The sequence below is a fragment of the Eleutherodactylus coqui genome, chromosome 5 (assembly GCF_035609145.1).
Source record: "Eleutherodactylus coqui strain aEleCoq1 chromosome 5, aEleCoq1.hap1, whole genome shotgun sequence".
NCBI lineage: Eukaryota > Metazoa > Chordata > Amphibia > Anura > Eleutherodactylidae > Eleutherodactylus > Eleutherodactylus coqui.
In genome coordinates this window covers 133,379,481-133,396,383 of record NC_089841.1, presented here as the reverse complement: position 1 = coordinate 133,396,383, position 16,903 = coordinate 133,379,481, and the positions used below count along the sequence as shown (strand labels likewise).

The following is a 16,903-nucleotide window of genomic DNA, read 5'->3' as shown; positions in this document are numbered from 1 at the left end:
CACACGATACAGAAGGAGGATGGCGAGGATCCACACTACATAAATGTCTACCGGGATGTGGAGGTGCTAACGGTGTATCCCAGGCCAGGAACCCCGCTAGACACCGGGTAAGTCCCTGCTTACTGCTAAATTTTGGATATACACCATTTATGTTGTGGAGCGCTGTTCTAACTTTTATAAATTCAAAAGAATGCAGTTCATATATTTGTGCATCTCGCCATGCGCAAAAGTCCTGCGAGATTCTCGCCTGTGTGAATGAAGCCTTACTCTAATAACCAACAGCAAGAAAATCTGAGGAAGGGACACATTTGCAGACACACACCATTTAAGAATTTTATTACGAAAAGTCCTATTTCTTATCCAGGAACTGTAGTGTGAAAAATATTTACACTCAAAACGTCACTTTGTCTGCACGACAGTAACTGTAAAAACTACAAAGTAATGGACGAAAAAAAACGTACAAGTTGTGTGAACTGAATTACAAAAACATAACAAAATAAGAAAAAGTTATTAAACCTGCTTCAAGCCAACAATTTTCAAGACTAAACACGGTGGCGTTGATATGTGGCAGTTAGTAGAGACCAACAACATGTCTCTAGTACACATCCATTCCCTGTAATAAGGAATCCGGTAAGAAACGGTACATTTGACAGGTCTGGACAAATGGTTTTGGCAGAGTACAAAGAAAACAGCTCTCCAAGTAATGCAGCTGAAAATTTTTCGATTTTCTGCATGTCAAGTTTAAAACCACAATAAAAAATATATTATATACATATATAGAAGTTTGCAAAGTAAAAGATCCCCATAAGTCAGTCCATACATAAAATGAATATTCCAGGTAAGTGGTCTCTTCACAGAAGTCTACTGGAACGCCTAAAGGCAGTGTATCAGACCACCACTAAAGCTCCATTTCTTCTTCTTCCCCCCTATTCCACATAGTGTCTAGATTGGAAATACATAGCTGGTCCACCCCTAACGAGTTTACTTCCTGCAGGAGAGGTGCTGCGGGCGGGCTCTGGGTTTTCTTTGCAGCTGCTTTATGAGCCTTACGATTCCTGGCAGCGTTCTCATATTCATTCAGAAGGAATGCTGGTTGGGGTTTCCAAAGGACGAGCTCCATAGATGGCCGGTTTCTAGAAGTGTAAGAAGGAAAAGAGAAAAAAAAAAAAGTTGTCAGATATTTGTACTCCCTTAAATCCAAGCTGATCATTAGAGTCAGTTTGTTCCAATTATAAGCTCTCCCTGAATGACCAGACTTTATAGATATTAAATCTCCCTTTATCACCCCTGTATCACATAAGATACCACGTTGTGATACATTTTAATATTAAAGTACTCCTTTGCGATGATGTGCTATTCATGAATTTTAAAAAACGTGTACACCCCCTCCCGTTAGGTTTGTCATGTTAAAAAAAAAATCCCACAAAAGGTGAATCATTTCAGATTTATTTCCACTTTCAACGTGACTCATCTGTACAATTCCATTGAAAAACCAAACATCTTTTAGGGTGGAAAAATTAAAAAAAAAAAGTTTAAAATAATGTGGTTGCACAAGTGTCACACTTACACACATACATTTGGGGATGCTATTGCGTTCAGAGGCCTGCACAGCAAAGCAGGAAGTTCTGGCAAGTGCTGGTTGTGAAGTGCATGTGACAACCATCTCCCGTATTCTTCTATGTCTGGGCTGTTGGGTAGGTGGCAAGACAGAAGCCTTTTCTAACAAAGGAATGCATTCAAGTCAAGCTATATTTTGCTACATCTACATGTTATGGTCTGATGAGACCAAGGTTGAACAACAGACATGCTGAGTCCGGGGAATCCGCGCCACAGCGCCGGCTTTGCCGCAACGGATTGGCCATCCCACGTGCTGGACGCAGGCGGACGTGCTGCATCAAAAATCCAGACGGAATTTCCGCGGCAAATCTACCCTGTGTGAACCCAGCCATAAAGTCAAAAGGGTACCTTAACAAAATATTAGTTTTAAGGTGTGTGTATTTATGCAACCACATTTATGTTTTTGGATTTGGGGTTTTTTTCCCATCCTAAAAAATAATTATTATTTTTTTATGAGTTGTACAGATGCACATAATGGGCCACATTAAAGGTGGAAATGAAAACAATCCACCAAAAATTAATCATTTTAGATTGAACATGCAAAAAAACATGGCATTTTAAATGGGTGTGTAGACTCTTTATATCCCCTGTATATTATGTCTGTATGGAATAAACCTGACATCTCAGTCCTATTCAATACAGATATTACTATAGGAAACCGGGCTTAAAGCCCAGCCGATAGTATAATTACGGTGGGATTAAAGCTTCCCGCTTCTGCAATAAATCAGAAGCAGGACAGGTTGTCAGCTGTTAACGCCCATTTAGGCACAACGATAATCGCTCAAAAGATGTCGCTTAAGCGACTTTTGAGCAATCAACGTTGTGTCATTTACAGTGCAAGATGATCGCTCAAGATGAGCAATCACCCTGCACTGCCAGCGGAAGATGCAGAAGACAAGCAGGGTGTCCCCGCTTGTCTTCTGCATCCAGCTGTTCCCTGCTCCAAGCGGAGGATGCAGAAGACAAGTGGGGTGTCCCCGCTTGTCTTCTGCATACAGCTGTTCCCCCACTCCAAGCGCCCGGCTATTATACAGCCGAGCGCTCGGAGCGGAGGATGCAGAAGACAAGCGGGATGTCCCCGCTTGTCTTCTACATCCAGATGTTTTTTCTGCACAGAGCGCCTGGCTGTTATACAGCTGAGCACTCCGTGCCGGGTATGGAGAACAGAGCTGGACCGCTCTGTTCTTCATACCCAGCTTGTTATCAGGGAGCAGGATAAAGCTGAAACAATAGTATCAGCTGTATCCCGCTATGAATCCGTGATAAGGCTCATCGTCGTCTTTCAGCATGCTGAAAGACCAACAATGAGCTACGGGGGTAACGAAAACTGCACAATGTCAGTGCAGTTACACACAATGATTATCGCTCAAAAGACGGCTTTTGAGCGATCATTGTGTCTAAATGGGCCTTTAGTCGCAGCTGATGACCTGGAGGAGGAAGTGGGTTTTAACCCTTTCTGCCTACTCCTTTCTTTAGTACACATCGCTCAATGAGCTCTATATACTAAGAGTGAAAGTGGAAGAGTTTTTTTCCAGTATGCGAGCCGACAGTCACGTGACCGCCGGGATCCCCTAGCACAGTAGAGCTACAGGGTCCTAGAAGACCCTGATCACCTCTGCCAGTGACCATTGTCACTACAGGGGATGTTTTCCCCTGTAACTAAGGGTCCCATGGATGCCTCAGCTACAGTGGAAAAAATGTCAAACAAAAAAAACCTCAAAAAACATGGGAATGTCCTCCAGAGGTCTTATATGATGTCATGGGTGGACATGGTAAAAAGAATTACATGAAGTAAAAAAAAAATTTACTTTACAGAATAAAATATATACACAAGTTCCGTGACTTGGCTCTGCCCCTGTCATTGCAAATATTGCAGAGGGGTGGAGAGGGGGCGGGAGCTCAGTGCACTGCTCCCAGTTCTTCCAGCCTCCTCCCCCTGCAGAGGACACTGTATATCAGCCGAGAGTGAAAACCCAGCCGATATACGGTCGTCTGAATAAGCCCTAAGAAAGAAAATAACCCAACACACACACAGCAAAAATAAACTTTGGTAGCTAAAGGGGAAAAAATATACATCTATATACCTATCTCAGTAAAACTATCACATGGCTAAAATGCCTAAAAAGTGTCTGGTCCTTAAGGGGTTAAAGAGAATCAGTCGTAGACGTACGCACTACAATAATCAGCCGGTGCATCTGTGTACTACAGGTGCTTTAAAGAGTAATACTTTTCAGAGACTTTGGGCATGGCAGAGAGACAAGTCACAAGTTTTGAGGAGTCTGGTTTGGGTGCAGAGACCCTTGCAGATCACTGAAGGCAGCCCCCTTAGCTGTCTTCATTGCCAGTTGGCTCCTTTTGGTGCCTGAAGACAGTCGTATAGAGCCCCACTGATCAAAACTTGACATGTCACTCTGACATGTTAAAAAAGGTTTCCTCTGAACTCCCAACAATGCATGTATGGATTTATGATTGCACTTAAACAGTGGCACTACTGTGTATACAAGGTGTGGAAGGGTCCGGCATGACTCCTCTTCTGGTACAATTATTGTAGCGTGCTCCTCTGATGATTCAGCAAGAATCTGAGCAATTATCTTTCAGTGTAAATGCATGACGCTACTGAATGATGAATGAGAATTGGTTCACTTCTAGCTTGTCGTACAATTTTGTGCATTCAGAAAACTCAACGTTAGATCGTCCCGTGTAAACAGGCAGTCTAACTTATGAACTGCCTGTTTACTGGGAATGATCCCCGAACATGGCTCTGCCTCGATGCTCGTTCCTGTCTAAAAGCACAGCAATGGTTATCGCTGGGATGATCCGTCAGACATCTGTACCCAACAGACTCATATAAAAGCTCCCTTACTGCATGCAATAGTACTAACTTTTCATTCACTTTAGTTTCCATTTCTTTTATTTCTTGGACAAACTCATTAAGGTCAATGCTTAGAAATGCAGCTACATACAAGGCTGGTGACCACTTACATAGAATCCACTATTTTTTTGGTCAGAGATTCATCCAATCCCTTTTTGAAGCCTTCCACCAATACGTCAGACATTACAAGGATAGGTAAATGACCATCTCCAGAACGGTTGTCGTCTTCATCTTCCACAACAAGCCTGAGCAGGAAAAAACATCCATGCAATATTCAATTTAACAAGGAAAAAAACTCAGTGAAATTGGTTCAATAATCCATAAAACAGCATTTTTATTTACTATTGAAGGAGTTTAGCAAAGTTATCAGCATAACCTGACCTTAGACCAGAACACTGGCAACGGAAATTCTTGGCTGCCAAGAAAGATGAAAAGTAATCAGGGAGACACACGAACTGGTAGTGTTCTGACCGAATTGTGAAACGCAGAACATCATGCGCTCTGCAAATGGGCACATGGAGGTAGGTGTCCATGTCGATAGAATCCTCCTTATTCCATGGATGTGATGAGTGACTTTAGGGACTGTAAGTGGAAATGCTGGACTTCTGGAAGTCTAAAATGGGGCGGACGGATCCATCCTTCTTGGGAACTAAACGGTTTAATTAAAAGCCTGTGTAACGCTGTGCAAATGGAATCGGGACAACAACTACAGCCTGGGGTGGGGGGGCCGCCCTTCATGCACAGGATTTTGTGGAGGAGGACTTGGGAGAAACATCAGAAGGGTTGGAGTCTGAAGGAAGGTTTCCTTCCTGTGATCCCAAATGGTTATCTTTTGGACTAAAGCGCTGAAAAGGAACAAAATCTAGGGTGCCTCATCTGAGAAGTCTGTTTGACTAGACCTGTTCTGGAGGTAGATGGCAGCTCTTACCACCCGTGGCTTCCAAAATAATTTTATTAGCTGAACGCCGAAGAGGAGGGAACCTAGAAAGAGAAGTCTAGTTAAAGACCTTTTAGACTGCATTTCAAGATCCCAGGATTTCAAGCACAACGTCCTTTGTGTTGCTATGGAGGCTGCTGAAGCCAGAGCCATTAGTTTGGCCAATTTGATGCTTAATATTTACGAGTTCTTCCGGCCAATCGCTCAGCCCACTCAGAAGTAGCCCTGCTGACCGAGGTAGAAGAAAAGATAAGTATGGGCCTACAACCTACCACTTCATAGCAGGTTTTGGCCATCAATTTTAGTTTCTTATAGTGGACATCTGCAAAAGAAGGGGCATCCGCCATGGGCAGAGTGATGTGTTTTGTCAAGCGTGATACTAGAAGGTCTGCTGACAGAGAACACCCATTTCTTTATCGACTCTTCTGGAAACGGGTATATAATGTCAAAGTGATTCTGTTTAGTGAAACGCTTGTCAGGGAGATTCCTTTGCTTTTGAAGAGGTTTTCATATTCCTTGTGGGAAAGAAAGCCCTTAAAGGTTGAGGGGGAGGAGGGTTGTGTGGCGGGAACAGGACACGTCTTTGACGTGTTGGGTAAAAAAATGGCAAATGAAGCTCAATGTTGATAAATGTAAGGTGATGCACAAGGGCAGGAGAAACGGATAGTAGCTATACCAACAGTCCAAGCTGTGTCCCCCAATGACACAGTAAAGAGATGGAACCACTATCTTTTCAATTTTTCTCATATCATATCTATATATTTTATTTGCCATAACCCAGCATTTCCCAGCCTTTTCAGGCTTGGGGCATCCCTAGGGAAAACTCAGGGCACCCCTAAAAACATTAACACAACAACAGCTTTAAAAAATTTTTTAAAAAAACATTAAGAATTTAAGCCCGTCTACCTTGCCTGGCATGTAGGATGCATCTGTACATTGTGGTAAAACAGTTGGGTGCAAGATTTTTTTTTATTGAGAAGGGATTAATCCAGGAAGCGGCTGCTGGGATACACCAGGGTCACAGAGAAAGCACAGCCGGCGTTAGTAATTGCAAGTACAGCTCTTCTCTCATTAAAATTAGTGGAAGCTGCACCTACAATTACAAGTGTACCTCTCATTGATTTCAGTGAGAGCTGCTTTTGCAATTTCGAGTGCTGGCCACTACACAGGGTCGGAGCAGAGCTTCCACTTTGACGCCTGATGTATCCTGGCGGCTACTCCCTGGATAATCCCTTTAAGTTTAGGCTGCTTTCAGACAATTTTATTTTAACTCAGTTTGGTCTGTGTTTTGTGGACTGATAAAACAGATGTAAGGTAAATGTATGTATTTATTCACATGGCCATATTATTCATGGCTGTTATTTAAAAACACAGCATGATTTATTTTTGTTTGTTTTTGACTTCATATTGGTATTTTTATTGGGCACACACAGATCAGTAGTTGCCAAGTAGAAAACAAAACATAACAGCAAATATGGAGGCAAATACAGATCAGATAGTGATTATGGACGTGCTACAATATGCTTGTCAGAATCATGCCTCAAGAGCAAATGAGAACAAAACAGCAAGTGCATAAATAGAGGGCAAGGATTATTTTGTGGTGGTTTGGGAAGCTTCCATTCCTAATGATGTGGGCACACTGCGGCAAAAGACAGATGCCCCATCAATATGTCACTATTTTCCCTAGAAAGCATAATAGATGTGTGCCCGCACTAGAAGGGGAACAAAATTGGTAATTTATTTATTTTTATAGGAAGGAAAAACATGTTTATTTTTCATTTTGGGTACCTGGCACTTACATTTAGCCCCATTTGTGCCATGTTAGTAACAATTATTTTACTGGTCACGTTAGTAAAATAATCTTATTTCCACGACAGCCTGGTGTGGAAAATTGCAGTGTTCTATTAGAGGTAATCATCCAAACTACCAAGTTAAGAAGACAAATCATAGACTCCATTGTAGTCTATTTGATGTTGGACCCTAAAGGCTGACACACACCATGTACACAGATAGGACATTTAATCATAGTGGATTGTCCATAGTTTGCTATTTTTTTCCCTTATGTGTGTGCATTCAAGTTTTTATTTTGGCTAATTACTTGAGTTAATTCATGACACATGCTATATTCTACCTGCTTTCGATGTCTCTAATTCTTCTAAGTGCAGCATCAGACTGCGACTCTACAGCAACTTCTTCCATGTCCTCTGCAGGAATTGGTTGCATCATGGCAGAAGACTGGTCTGTCACTGCCGCAACGGTAGCTGCTCCCTTCGCTTGTGAATGGTTAGAAGCCCAGAATGGCTGTCCTGAAACTCCAGCAAAAATACCCGGAGCTTGAGATTCTTGGAACACAGGTAGTGTAGGAGATGCCAAAACCTTCCTCTTCTTCTGAGGGCAGCTTTAAAAGAGAAGAAAAGAAAAGGAGGAGGAGAGGGAGGAAAATAACAAAAAGGACACTGATATTAGCACACAGATATACACAAACAAATTAGTGGTCGATGTGACAAGCTTATCTGCCTACATTACCCACAGAGATCCCGCAATTCATTAATGCCATTTGCAGAGTTTGTCTGCCAGCTGTCATTGCTGGTACAGGTTTCCTCCTAAATGTGGCCATACACACCTTGTTCAGCCATCAGTTACCCCACCCAAGGGAAGGGAAGTGCCGGGGCACCACCATTAATAGTCATCTGAGGATTGCCTCACATTCATCTGCTGTGTACGAATGTGATAAGAAGCTGCATCACACTGTCTTAAGGCCCTTTTACATGCAATGATTATAGCTCAAAATTCGTCCAAACGGACGAAAATGAGTGATAATTTGCACCGTGCGGGTTTCGATTTAACGATGATTTTAAGATTAAATTAAAATCCATTATTTAGCCACTGAGATATAAACCAAACGCAATTATCTCACAGACTGTTCTCTCCATGGCATGTTTACACTAGCCATGAAGAGAACAATAGAATGTGCAAGCAGCTGTTTTCACAGCTGGGAATGTGTTTAAACACGCTGCACTCTGCAAACTCCTAGAGGTCCTTTTACATGCAAATGAAGATGATAAAGTGTTAATGTTCATTACCACTTAATGCAAATAGATCACAATCTTTTAGCCCTTTGAAAGATTATCCTTGCATAAAGTAAAGGCCCTTTTACATGCAGACATTATGCTTTGGTATCCAACATACGCTACATGATGAGCGCTACTTACTTATTGTTTTCCTCCTGATGCTTGTGCTTCCTTGATCGTCCAGGTTGTCTAATAATTAAGAAAAATAAAAACAGATTTTCCAAATACCACCTTGAATTTTTTCATAAATATTTTCATTCCTTATAAATATTAGAGTCAATACCAAAGTACACTCCTTGCTGCTCTGGTGTCATACAAATTAAAAGACCACACACACACACACACGCACACGCACACGCACACGCACACGCACACGCACAGTGCTCCATAGTCTCACTGCTCTTACAGCAAAGAACCCCCTTCTATGTCGGTGTAGAAACACTCTTTTCCTCTAGACGTAGAGGATGTCCCCTTGTTAGGGCCAATGTCCACAGGCGATTTTTCACTGCGTGACACGCATGTGTGATGAGTGGACACAGTGTTTACATACGGTAGAGAAAGCATGCATGCACTATTTCTCTGCATGCCCTCTGTATTGAAGTGTTGCCCCTACGCAGGCATTGTGAGCAGCATTTCAAAACACAGCCCGCTCTGAAACAAAAAAAAAAAGTCACACTGCGCATATTCGTGACGTCATGTTACCAGACATGCGCAGTGCATACCGGGCAGATACACGGTCTCTGCTGGCAGAGATTGATGGCTCCGTATATGTAAAACTGCACAGGAGACCCATGCTGCTTTACGCATACGCCCACGGACAGCAGCCCTTCCTGTTCCAGTCCTGGGTATAAATAGATGATGGGAGAGATCTCTGTATTGTCCCGATACATTTATACATCGTTATTAGGTCACCCCTCAACTGTCTTTTTTATAACCTCTCTGGGTATTGCAGTTCGCCCATTCCATTTATTACTTTAGTTGCCCGCCTTTGTACCCGCTCAAGCTCTGATATGTCCTCGAGTACTGGTGCCCAAAACTGTACACGATATTCCATGTGTGGTCTGACCAGTCACTTGTAAAGAGGGAGAAAAAAGCTCTCATGTGCTCCTAGACCTCTTTTGAGGCACCCCATGATCCTATTTTTCTTGGCAGCAGCTGCCTGACACTGGTTGCTCCAATTAAGCGTACAGTTAATGTCCAGGTCAGGGTTTTCCAATTTGTGTGTAATGGTGACATCTCCTCTCTCCATGTACATAATCTTACATATATCAGTGTTACAGCTCATTTGCCACTTTTCTGCCCAAGTCCCCAACTTATCTACATCCTCTTGTAATCTACTCCTGTCCCCTCTCGTGTTAGTTTCTTTGTAAAAAATAAAAATCTTTTTCTGCCTGCGCTACATCCAGAGACCTCCAAGATAAATGGGAAATCAGCTTCGACAGATATTGGTCAGATTAAGCCAAATCTTTTAATCCCATAAACATTAACACATGTCTGCATGTAAAAGGGCCTTTACTTTATGCAAAGATAATCTTTTTTTTTTTTTTTTTTTTTACTTGGCTACATTATCCCCACTCTTTATAATAAAGATTAGGGGTTGTCTTTAGGGCTACTGCTCTCCAAAAATATATGTGCACGGTCAGACATTTTTTGGATTATACGGATGACCTGGACCAAAGAAACTTGCTAAAGGCTGATCTGGATTCCAGGTGTAGGCGGGGCATAACATTGATGTTCCGCCTAACACCGGGTAAGTGAAGGAGTTTTCTTCAGTTATTCTATCCTTGTGTTAGGCGCTCTCCCTGATTCGTGTTAGTTTCTTTACATAGTTTTAGGTCATCTGCAAATATTGACATTTTACTCCACAATTCTTCTACCAGGTCATTAATATATAAAAAAAGAATAGGACCCAATACTGCCCCCTGTTGTACCCCACTAGTAACGGTGACCCAATCAGAGTATGTACCATTTATAACCACCCTCTGCTTTCCATCACTGAGCAGTTACTTACACACATTCTCACCCAGACCAAGCATTCTCATTTTATATACCAACCTTTTATGCGGCACAGTATCAAATACAGATAGTCCCCGACTTGCGAACATTCGACTTACGAATTTCGCTAGATACGAACTATCTGTCCTGCACAGTATGATGTAACGCTATGGCATTACATCATACTGTGCAGGGACCGGGCAGGCTTCTATCAAGCCTGATAGAAGCCTGTCCGGTCAGATCACGGTTGCTGGGCAGCCGGGGGCCTTCTGAAAGGCCCTAGGGCTGTCTATGCAGAGTGCCTATCAAGGGCTGTCTATGCAGAGCGCCTATCAAGCCGTGCGCTTGATAGGCGCTCTGCATAGGCAGCCCTGGGGCCTTTCAGGAGGCCCCCGGCTGCCTAGCAACCACACAGCGTCCCGCGATCTCATCATGGGACGCTGTACGGGCCCCCTGAACGTCAGGTGCCGGCTGTATCTTACAGCGGGCACCCGGCGGCAGCAGTTCCGACGAGCCGCGCCGCTCGTCAGAACTGTTAACACTTTAAATACCACTGTCAGAGCGGTATTTAAAGTGTTAACAGTTCCGACAAGCGGTGTGGCTCATCGGAACTGCTGCCGCCGGGTGCCCGCTGTAAGAACAGTCTGCAGCCGACGTTGTATGGAGCGGGATCCACCCGCGATCCCGCTCCATACTACCATTTGTTCGACTTGCGAACAAAACGGACCTGCGAACGGGCTCCCGGAACGGAACCTGTTCGCAAGTCGGGGACTAACTGTACTTTGAAAAAGTCCAGATACACAAGATCCAATGACTCTCTCCGGTCCAGTCTAGAAGTTACCTCCTCGTAGAGCTGATCAGGTTGGTTTAACAGGAGTGACTCTTCATAAACCCATGCTGATACAGAGTCATACAGTTATTTTCCTTGAGGTAGTTAGGATAGTCTCTCTTAGAAACCCTTCAAGCATTTTACCCACAATAAAACTACTGGCCCGTAGTTTCCAGGTTCACTTTTTTCCCCCTTTTTAAATTATCGGCACCACATTGGCTATGCGCCAATCCAGTGGAACAGACCCTTTTACTGTAGAGTCCTTAAATATAAGAAGGAATGGTCTATCACATTAATTAGTTCCCTTAGAACCTGACTGTGTGTGCCATCAGGGCCTGGAGATTTCTCCACGTATGAGAAATGATCTGTTAACCCAATACAGTGGAGAGGAGTTATCAGATCACATGCAGACCATAGAGGTCTCCGATGCGGTAAAATATTTTTTTCAGTCTTGTCGCCACTTGTGACCAGCCCTGCACAAAGAAATTTGTTTCTTTTTAGTCTGCAGTACTGCTCTAAGTGTTCACCTCACCTCAGAGCTGGAGTCACAGCTACACTGCTCGGTACTGCTATATAATGTCCTCCTTGCTGCTTCTGAGCCTGTGTTTCACAAAATTCTGGAAGCAAAATCTCCTCTTCTCTGTGTATTGTGTATGGGAAATAACATAGCAGCTAGCCTCCCCTCACTAGCTCTCGGGAAACTGGCAATTAAAGGTGGAGTGTGCAGAAGGGAAAGCTGGTGAAATATACCATATGCAAGTCATAATGGCCGGAAATAGTGCTGACCCTTATATACATAAACAGCTTATTCTGAGAGGTCCCTTGAAACCACAGGTAGACTTTAAGCAAATATATTAAAGAGTTAACATTTACTATAATAAAAAAAAAAAAAAAAAAAAAACACTTTAGAAGTTTTTATAAAACGTGTACTGCTACTTACCCAGTGCAAGCGATTGGAGACAATGCTGGGATCCCCGCAGGACTCTGTGCTGCGACTTCCTGAAACAAGCTGCCATTTTGTCCTGTGTGACTGGGATTTACATTAAATAGGTTATGCATATAGAAGGAGCCATTACTATTTATTCCGCTTCCTATTGGTAGGCTATTTATTTGACCGCGTTCACCCACTGATGTGCCAATGGCTGAAGCATCTACAATCCCAGGAGTGTTGGCCCTCTGAAGAAATGGTTGTAAAGTCTGATCATATTCCATCCTGTACAACGGTGCTGTAGTAATCGCTCTGTCAACGACGGCCATACCAGCTTTCACCTGACAGGAGAGTCAAATAACAGCTATTAATTCCTGGAAGGACAGAGATTTCATTTTTTCACTTTTTCCCCTTCCCCGAAGCTTTAGTTTTTGGTCGAAACAGCTGCATGGCGGCTTTATTGCAGGAAGAGTGGTGTTTTTAAATGGTACCATTTAACCCCTTAACAACACAGCCCTTCCCGCATCACTTTCGTTTTTTCCTCCCCCCTTGTAAAAAAATTACAACTCTTGCTTATTCACCAACAGATGTTTGAGGGCTTGTATTCTGCGAGCCAAGTTAGAATTTTTTCAGTACATTATTAATTAGTACAATAGAAAAATACAAGCGAGTAAAATGCAAAAACACACAATGAATTTTCTCTATGGTTGCGTCTTGGTCTTCGGCGTACAAACTGCAACAAAAATGACCTGATATCGTTCTGATCCATGGGATAAAGTTTACTACGATACCATGTTTATATAGTTTTTTTTTGCTGTACTACATATGAGTTTTTGATTGCTTTTTATTACATCTTTCTTGGAGATGGGGGTGACCAAAAAAGTGCAATTCTGGTATTGTTTATTTTTTTCTGACGACAATTACTATGCGGGGTTAATAAAACATTACTTTGATATATCGGACTTTTACAGACACAGCAATACCAAATGTGTTTTGGTTTTATTATTTATTTCTTTATTATAAATATAACGTTTTTGAAAACTTTTATTACCTTAAATTTTTTAAATAACGAAAACAAATTTTATTTTTTTTTAGTCCTCAGAGGGGACAAGAACTTGCGATGGCTTGATCACTCCTGCAGTATAATGTAATGCCCTACCATTACATCATACTGCGATCTGACAGGCAATCTATCAAGCCACACCACAGTCGTGGCTTGAAAGGAAATCGGCAATGGCAACCCTGGGGATTTTCAGAAGGCCCCGGCTACCATGGCTACCGCAATCTTATCGCGGAAGGCAGTGTGGGACCCCTGAACATTGATTGGGGCATTTAAAGGGTTAACCGCTCCGATCAGCAGCGTGGTTTATCAGAGATGTTGCGACCGGGCCAGCTGATACCCGCATTGTATGGAGTGGGATTGATTCCCTTTTTTCCCTCCATACATACCCCAAACCTCCAGGACGTAAATGTACATCCTGGAGCACTAAGGGGTTAAAGGGAGTTTATCACCTATATCCTTTGTACTAATTAAAACCAGATATAGAAACATTTTTGTAATCTGTTTTTATTTTCTGATTTTTTTTATTCTGTTGTCTATACATGACTTTGGGGGAGGCCATGGTAACACATTTAGAGATATGGTTTACAGCAGCTTAATGCGCCGTTCACACGAAGGACAAGAGCTGACACATTAACTTGTATGGGAGACTCTTCTAGGCATGTTCAGTGACCTATGCAGTGAGGGGGAGGAGGTGAGCTCTGACAATCACCTATTGTGAATGGTGGATTTGGGATTATCTACCTTTCAATGTAATCCTGCCTGTGAGGTTAGATGACTGCTGAAAAGTTTTCTCTACGTGTCAGAAGTGACAGACTAGTATTAGGCTCTGTAGTCAGTGAGAAAAATGCAGGATTTTAGTATCTTTTTAAAATACAGATGGTGACAGAATACTAAAAAAGAAAAAAAAAATCAATACTCTTTAAAAAAATATGTTTAAGGCTGCCTGCACATGAACGGGTCCGATTCCACATGTGGGAGCCTACAGCAGAATTCGTACGATGCCCAGCTGGCATCTGCATGTTCCTGTCATTTCTTCTTCTGTTCTGTGGATGGTTCGCACAGTGAGCAGTCCGTTATGCCCAGTACAGATTTTCCCTGCTTTTCTGAAGCCGTGACCTGTTAATTCCTGAAGGGCCACACATCTGACAGCTTCCGTTGACTTCAAATGGAAGCTGTCCGTGCTAGGTACAGCGCATGCTGCGGTTTCTTTCTCTTCCATATTGATTCGCAGTGTCCACGGATCACTGGAAGGCCATTGACTCTTCAGCCCATATGACGCATCTGTGAGAGCACATGGACATGGGCCCCGATGCCAAGCAGCCCGTCCCCTGGTATACGGTAGGCGTGTGGCTGTACTTGTGCAATGCTCCTACATGTAGCAACCAGCCTGTCTGCATTCAGCTGGGAGTCGTGTTAGTGCCTGCCCTTGTGTATCTTTGTATTAGCCGACAGGTAAATACGGACGCTGGCAGCAAGATGGTTTGTAACGAGCATCTACAGACTTTTAATGAGCAGTTTTGGTCTGTACGTGCCGAACCATACAGGTCTGCTGAAAATTACTTTGCTTTCCCTCCTTTTCCACACATTAATCTGCATAAAGATGCATCTAAATACACCAATTTAATTCAATTGGTCCATATTGTGTGCGGAAAAGATTCAGGCTAAGTACGGGCAAAAGACAAACACACCCGTGTGACTGGGCGGGCGAGGTTTCTTGTAATTCCCCGTTTACACAAAAATAAGAACGCGTTGTAATTTTTGTTCCAAAAATCGTTCCCTTTTTTTTTTTAACATGTATAGCCACTTGGACGCCAGTTAAAATTCCTTTTTTTTTTATTTTTTTTTTTATTTTTTATTACCTGTAACTAGGGCTTAGTTTTAGAGAAGGGCTGATATTTCACACATCCTGAAAAATCATGCTGGGTCTTATTTTCAGGGTCTCATCCCCTTTCCTGCTACTGTAATAAGCTGCATACTTCCTGCAGAATATATGCTACATGTGAACATATCCTTAAGCCATGTTCACACATGCCAAGTCAGTTTCCAGTCATTGCCCTGTGCGCCCGCCGTGTAGTCCGTGTCATGCAGAATTGAAATATGCATTAAGAAAAAAAAAAAAAGAGGGGGAGGACACCGCTGGATCGCAGGAGTGGGCGAGTATAAAAAAGCTGCATTCCTGCGCACTCTGCCCCAACAGCACCAGTACGCCACTTATAGCGCTGTGCGGGCGCGACAGGGTCCCTGTAAACGCACAGATGTCTACAGCCGGAGGTCTCGTGCACAGAGGATGTGTTCAGGCCGTATTGTTAGCAGACATAATACGGACGGCGGTGGTTTATTCAGACGCGCGGGTTATTTTAGGTGCGTAATATTTAAAAAAAAAAGTAAACCACAGTATGTCCTATTTTGGCCCCTGTCGCAGACTGAAATTGCCCATTAGAGTCAATGGGGTGACATTAACACCCGGCAGGATGGCAGCTGCACCCGTGGTCACCCGGCCGGATGGCAGCTGCACCTGAGCTCACTGCAGGTTGCCAGGAGACACTGGAGACAAAAGTGACAATTGTTTTTATTTTTGTAGTACATGAAGAATGTGTACAAACAGGACGGTAAAGGGGTGAAAGGAAGCGTATGCATCAAACCTGCCCGCACCCGTGTCACCCAGCGATCCGCCCGCCGGGTCCGGCCAGCGGCCACCAGACTACGGCCGCCCGGCTTGTGGGTCACGTGGGCCGTGTGATGTCTGGTCCTCCCGGGGATGTGATGGTGTCTGTCGGCCAGCAGGGGACTACTGAGTGACAGCGGACAGGTGGATGCTGCGACCTGCAGTACTCCTGACAACTCTGCCGCCCCTTGTTTACATACACAGCGTGTCCGCTCCGCCGACCACAACACACCGGGGAGCCGGGCCGCCACTCACCAGTCATAGGCCGCCTCCGCTCACGTTACGTCCAGCTGACAGCCCTCCGTACAGACGGACCCCGAGCCTCTCAGCCGCAGTTATCCATTACTGGGCGGAGCTTCTACTTTTCTAGAAAGCTCTGTAAGTTTCAACCTTCCAACCATAGAGGCTTTTCTAGAGGCGGGATAGAGAGGATGGGGCGGGAACTAAAGGCGGACTGAAAAAGTGTCGTCACATTCTGTTTCCGCCATTTTGTTGGTTAGGAGATTTTTTTGTTTGTTTTTTTTCTCTTATTTGAAGTGGATACATTCTATAGACATTACTATTTTAAAATAAACATAAAAATATGTAAATTGTATGGATAAAACAGATCAGCATTCGTTTCTCCCTTCTGGTCTTCGGCATTGGCTATATGAAGGCCCTGATGTACCTCACAGAGGTCTCTTTTACAAAAGGCAGTTACTATAATGAGTGCTGCTGCACCCGGGCCCTGGAGCCTCAGGGGCCCATAAGGTTCCTCTTCCACATATGAGGAGTACTATAAAGGAAGTGTTATAGTAGGGGCCCACTTAGAGGTTTTGCATTTGGCCCAGCAGCTCCATGTTATGGCCATATAGTAAAATAACGACCCATTGCCAATGACTATCGGAACAGCGTGTTCCGCAAGCAGGTCTTGTGCGTGAAATACA

The 16,903-nt window shown here is 43.5% G+C and overlaps 1 protein-coding gene across 1 annotated transcript; it reads right to left on the bottom strand.

The window, feature by feature from the left end:
- Positions 1-319: 319 nt before the first annotated feature.
- CCDC117 (coiled-coil domain containing 117) lies at positions 320-16,376 on the bottom strand. Its single transcript, XM_066603187.1, has 6 exons — positions 16,233-16,376; positions 12,262-12,590; positions 8,639-8,686; positions 7,558-7,824; positions 4,600-4,734; positions 320-1,133 (listed from the first exon to the last, which is right to left on the bottom strand). Exons 2-6 carry the CDS (start codon positions 12,576-12,578, stop codon positions 899-901), a joined length of 1,002 nt encoding a protein of 333 aa, XP_066459284.1. The 5' UTR covers positions 12,579-12,590; positions 16,233-16,376; the 3' UTR covers positions 320-898.
- Between the last annotated feature and the right edge of the window lie 527 nt (positions 16,377-16,903).